The 6,210-nt window shown below is 45.0% G+C and overlaps 1 protein-coding gene across 1 annotated transcript; it reads left to right on the forward strand.

Annotated features, from left to right (window-relative positions):
- The first annotated feature begins 324 nt into the window (after positions 1 to 324).
- RAG1 (recombination activating 1) lies at positions 325 to 3,713 on the forward strand. The gene has a single exon (XM_045808676.2). It carries the CDS (start codon positions 332 to 334, stop codon positions 3,461 to 3,463), a length of 3,132 nt encoding a protein of 1,043 aa, XP_045664632.2. The 5' UTR covers positions 325 to 331; the 3' UTR covers positions 3,464 to 3,713.
- Positions 3,714 to 6,210: the final 2,497 nt, after the last annotated feature.

Here is a 6,210-nt window from a genome sequence, read left to right on the forward strand (position 1 = left end):
TCACTCAAAGATTCTGTCCCCAAGGACCTTAAGGTTTTGGTGGAAAGAAAGTAAGGTCATACATAAATACGTAAAATGAACCATTGTGGTGCATGTTGGTATAGATGACTGTGTACACGGTCAAAGCCGGGAAATGACTATTCTCTGCTGTATGCTCAGCACCTAACGGAGTATATTAAAATAGGAGGTTTAATAAATAACTTTTTGGATCAATGAATGAATGAATAATTGAATGTATTAATTTGTATTCCTTCCAAGATGCATCAGTGGGATATTGAATTCTTTTCTTAATCTGACTTTTTTTTCATTGTTCTCAGGGATCTCAGCCAGCATGGCTGTCTCTTTGCCACCCACCCTGGGACTCACTCCTGCCCCAGATGAAATTCAGCACCCACATATTAAATTTTCAGAATGGAAATTTAAACTATTCAGGGTGCGATCTTTTGAAAAGGCACCTGAAGCAGCTCAAGTAGAAAAGAAAGTTTCCTCTGAGGGGAAACCCTCTCTGGAGCAATCTCCAGCAGTCCCAGACCAGGCTGATGGTCAGAAGCCAGCTCTGAGTCAACCAGCATTAAAAACTCACCCTAAGTTTCTGAAGAAATCCCATGATGATGGGAAAACAAGAGACAAAGCAATCCACCAAGCCAACCTTCGACATCTCTGCCGTATCTGTGGGAATTCTTTTAAAACTGATGGGCACAATAGGAGATATCCAGTCCACGGGCCTGTCGATGGTAAAACCCAAGTCCTTTTACGGAAGAAGGAAAAGAGAGCCACTTCCTGGCCAGACCTTATTGCCAAGGTCTTCCGGATTGATGTGAAAGCAGATGTGGACTCCATCCACCCCACTGAGTTCTGCCATAAGTGCTGGAGCATCATGTACAGGAAGTTTAGCAGCGCCCCACGTGAGGTTTACTTCCCAAGGAATGCAACCATGGAGTGGCACCCCCACACACCCTCCTGTGACATTTGCCACACTGCCCACCAGGGACGCAAGAGGAAGAGTCATCAGCCAAACGTGCAGCTCAGCAAAAAACTCAAAACCGTGGTTGACCGAGCGAGAAGAGCCCGTCGGCACAAGAGAAGAGCTCAGGCCAGGATTAGCACCAAAGAAGTGATGAAGAAGATTTCCAGCTGCGGTAATATACATCTTAGTACCACCCTTCTTGCAGTGGACTTCCCAGCACACTTTGTGAAATCCATCTCCTGCCAGATTTGTGAACACATTCTGGCTGACCCTGTGGAGACCACCTGTAAGCACGTGTTTTGCAGGATCTGCATTCTCAGATGCCTCAAAGTCATGGGCAGCTATTGTCCCTGTTGCCAGTATCCCTGCTTCCCTACTGACCTGGAGAGTCCAGTGAAGTCCTTTCTGAGCATCTTGAATTCCCTGATGGTGAAATGTCCAGCCAAAGAGTGCAATGAGGAGGTCAGCTTGGAAAAGTATAATCACCACGTCTCGAGCCACAAGGAATCCAAAGAGACTTTTGTGCATATTAACAAAGGGGGTCGGCCCCGCCAGCATCTCCTCTCCTTGACCCGGAGGGCTCAGAAGCACCGCCTGAGGGAGCTCAAGCTGCAAGTCAAGGCTTTCGCTGACAAAGAAGAAGGTGGAGATGTGAAAGCTGTGTGTCTGACCTTGTTCCTGCTGGCGCTGAGGGCGAGAAATGAGCACAGACAAGCGGATGAGCTGGAGGCCATCATGCAGGGGCGGGGCTCTGGGCTGCAGCCAGCTGTTTGCTTGGCCATCCGTGTCAACACCTTCCTCAGCTGCAGTCAGTACCACAAGATGTACAGGACTGTGAAAGCCATCACCGGGAGGCAGATTTTCCAGCCTTTGCATGCGCTTCGGAATGCCGAGAAGGTCCTCCTGCCAGGCTACCACCCCTTTGAGTGGCAGCCCCCTCTGAAGAACGTGTCCTCCAGCACTGACGTGGGCATTATTGATGGCCTGTCTGGGCTGTCCTCCTCTGTGGACGATTACCCCGTGGACACCATTGCGAAGCGGTTCCGCTACGATTCGGCTTTGGTGTCTGCTCTGATGGACATGGAAGAAGACATCCTGGAAGGCATGAGAGCCCAAGACCTTGATGACTACCTGAATGGCCCCTTTACCGTCGTGGTGAAGGAGTCTTGCGACGGAATGGGAGATGTGAGCGAGAAGCACGGGAGCGGGCCCGCAGTTCCAGAAAAGGCAGTTCGGTTTTCATTCACGGTCATGAAAATTACCATAGCACGTGGCTCAGAAAATGTGAAGGTGTTCGAAGAAGTCAAACCTAACTCTGAACTGTGTTGTAAGCCTCTGTGTCTCATGCTGGCAGATGAGTCTGACCATGAGACCCTGACGGCCATCCTGAGCCCTCTCATTGCTGAGAGGGAGGCCATGAAGAGCAGCCAATTAATGCTTGAGATGGGAGGCATCCTTCGGACTTTCAAGTTCATCTTCAGGGGCACCGGCTATGATGAGAAACTCGTCCGGGAAGTCGAAGGCCTCGAGGCTTCTGGCTCAGTATACATTTGTACCCTTTGTGATGCCACCCGCTTGGAAGCCTCTCAAAATCTTGTCTTCCACTCCATCACCAGAAGCCACTCTGAGAACCTGGAGCGCTATGAGGTCTGGCGTTCCAACCCGTACCACGAGTCTGTGGACGAACTGCGGGATCGGGTGAAGGGGGTCTCATCGAAACCTTTCATCGAGACAGTCCCTTCCATAGATGCACTCCACTGCGACATTGGCAATGCGGCCGAGTTCTACAAGATTTTCCAGCTAGAGATAGGGGAGGTGTATAAGAATCCCAATGCCTCCAAAGAGGAAAGGAAAAGATGGCAGGCTACGTTGGACAAGCATCTCAGGAAGAAGATGAACCTCAAGCCGATCATGAGGATGAATGGCAACTTTGCCAGGAAGCTCATGACCAAAGAGACGGTTGAAGCAGTGTGTGAATTAATTCCCTCTGAGGAGAGGCACGAGGCTCTGAGAGAGCTGATGGACCTTTACCTGAAGATGAAGCCTGTATGGCGATCGTCGTGTCCTGCGAAAGAGTGCCCAGAATCCCTCTGCCAGTATAGCTTCAATTCACAGCGTTTTGCTGAGCTCCTCTCTACCAAGTTCAAGTATAGATACGAGGGCAAAATCACCAATTATTTTCACAAAACCCTGGCACACGTCCCTGAAATTATTGAGAGAGATGGCTCCATTGGGGCGTGGGCGAGTGAGGGAAATGAGTCTGGCAACAAACTATTCAGGCGCTTCCGAAAAATGAATGCCAGGCAGTCCAAATGCTATGAGATGGAGGATGTCTTAAAACACCACTGGCTCTATACCTCCAAATACCTGCAGAAGTTCATGAATGCTCATAACGCGTATAAAAACTCTGGGTTTACCTTGAGCTCGCAGTCAGGCATAGGGGACCCGTTAGGCCTAGAGGACTGTCCAGAAACTCAAGATTCGATGGAATTCTAAGGAGGGCAGCCGCTTTTGAGTTGGTTTTGCAAATCAGTTTTCCTCTGGGTTGCACTGAGGCCTCCTCGCGCCCTTCATTCCTGGGTGTGGGGTTTCGCCCCCCCCCCCCAAGCAGCGCTAGATGGGAGAGGCCGGCGGTGCTGAATCCATGTCAGGAATGGATAACTGATGAGCTGATTGCTGGAGCCGTTTAGGGAGTTCAGAAAAGCAACAGGAGAAATCAGTTATTTGAAAGCTCACTAACTCAGAACAGGAGTAACTGCAGGGGACTAGAGATGAACAAAGATGTACATTGTGTGTGACTGAGCGACATGAAAAATCAAAACCAAGGTTGTCCAAGAGCAGCCCGGGAAGCCGGGAGAGGAATTTGTCTCGTGGTTTCCATTCCCCACCCCTTCAATTTTTTATTCTTTATATTGAGATATACATGTTTTTTATATCATTTCTGTAGAATATTTTTATTTTGTAAATTTCACAGATCTGGGCTTATGCCACAAGATTCAAAAACCTTTCAAAGCTTTTCAGATTTCTCGAATAATAACATCTTACACACTTGTATGGGATGATGACCTTCACAGAGTGCTCTCAATGCATTTTCTTATTTGGTACATTTATGCAGAAATCCCCTACATCCAGGAAAATTTTGGAAAATCAGCCCTCGTCTGGGTTTCAGTGATGTCACCATGGAGTGAACTTAAGAGGTTAGGAGGTCATCTGCAACTATGAATTTTTCAGTAATAAAGTTGGAAGAATAAAACTGCTATCTACAGTTATTTATTAAGTCTTCTGCTAATACATTTTTACTTAGCTATCAGTAGCCAAGTATGATTTTTATTTTTACTTTTTAATTTCAATGAATTTAGCGTCGCCAATGCTTTTCTATAGAATCTCGAAGCCACAGAGGCTTTTAAGATCTGGGTTTATTCACTGTGTAAAAACAGATTTAATGTCATACTGAAACTTTCTGCCAGATTTTCTCCATATGAAACCTGGGTCACTTTCACTAAATCCAGATTTCATGGAGTCTTTCCCTCTGCAATGTGTTACTCTTTCTGTTAAGATCAGTTTACTTTCAGTGTATTCAGATTTTTTTTTTAAAAGCCATTCTTTTTTTTTTTTTTAAGATTTTATTTATTTATTTGACAGAGAGACAGCCAGCGAGAGAGGGAACACAAGCAGGGGGAGTGGGAGAGGAAGAAGCAGGCTCCCAGTGGAGGAGCCTGATGCGGGGCTCGATCCCAGGGATCCGGGATCACGCCCTGAGCCAAAAGCAGACACTTAATGACTGAGCCACCCAGGTGCCCCTCAGTGTATTCAGATTTTTGTAGCAGGATACCTTTGTACTTTTTGCACCTGCTAAGTGTAGACGAAGCCTGTTCATAGCGCAGAGGAAGAGTTAACATTTGTAGAGTGTTTTTTTTTCCCATTTCTAAATATTTTTGCATTCATTTTGCCTCGTTTTTTTGCCGCACAACAACTCTGTGAGGGTAGACATTGTTACTATTCCCACTTGATGGAGGGTTATACAATCTGCCCAAAGTTACAGTGATAATAAATGTCTAATCTGGAATTCGAACTCAGGCCTTTTGTCTCCAAATTCCATATTCTTTCTACCAAAAAAAATGTTAACCACCATCTCTTTTCTTTTATAAGGCAGTATCATAATTTGTTTAGGATCCCAAACCAATGACTGCAGTTTATAATTCTTGGGAGCAGGGGTGGGTGGGTTTTATAAGTCATTACTGTGTTTTGGGCCCTTTGATAGAAGAAAGTAATGGTAAAGCTACCAAGAGCCCCCCAAAGTCTCTGATGGCTCTGGTTATTTGGAAATTATTGTCTTCATCCTTAGGAATTTGGGAATTGCCAATTGCTGGCAATTTAGAGCAGGCGTGGGATTTTATATGCTAGTGAGTCATAATGATATGTTAGTGTTAATTAGGTTTTTTTTCTTTCTTTGATTTTATTGGCCATAATTGCCACTGTTCATACACAGTATATCAAAGAGCTGTGTAATTTAGTTGTCAAACGTGTGTCAGTGACATTATCCTAAATGATACTCATTTGGTGCTTTTGCAGGGATTGAGCCCCGTATTTTCCATTAAAAAATATAGACGTTTTCCTTGCTTTTTACATACAACATATATAGAAATTACAAAGACATTTGTAATTTAGTCGTCAAAAATATATACGCATTTTAACTGTATTTTTTCTTGAAAATGTCGAGTTTTGTATTTTGCCAACTAATGGCTTCTGTGCCACCCCTTCGCTTTCTCTCATTTAGTCCTTACAGCATGCTTCTGCACTAATAAACAGCTAAATTCATGTAATCATTCATTTCCGGAAGCATGCTGGTGCTGGCTATTTGTAGAATCCCCCCCCCCATTACTACTCTGTTACTTGATTGGTGGCACTGAAAATACTTTCCAATATTAAATCCTCCTTTTCTAGCATTGTAGGAACGATTTTGAACGCATGTGACGAACAGCATGATTTATAACACAACCTTCCCAGTAATCTCTTCATCAGATCCCATTCTGATAAGCCCCAGGAACATCTGGCCGCGGACATTTCAGGACGTAGAAATGCTGCTTATGGTTGTGTTAGCCCACATTGTTGAGATTGCAATATCCAAGGCCTGGTTTGATTCTCGAGTGTATTTTTGATAATGCCCGTTGTAAATGTGGTCACATACTCGAGGGAAATTCACCACACTGAATGGAGCATTTTTTTTTTTTTTTTTTTTTTTT

This window comes from Ursus americanus, chromosome 24 (assembly GCF_024610735.1).
Source record: "Ursus americanus isolate L20-20 chromosome 24, mUrsAme1.1.p, whole genome shotgun sequence".
In the NCBI taxonomy this organism is placed as follows: domain Eukaryota; kingdom Metazoa; phylum Chordata; class Mammalia; order Carnivora; family Ursidae; genus Ursus; species Ursus americanus.

Bases quoted from the DNA above. Each gene is read 5' to 3' on its own strand.
- RAG1 (XM_045808676.2), top strand. From the start codon at position 332: ATGGCTGTCTCTTTGCCACCCACCCTGGGACTCACTCCTGCCCCAGAT.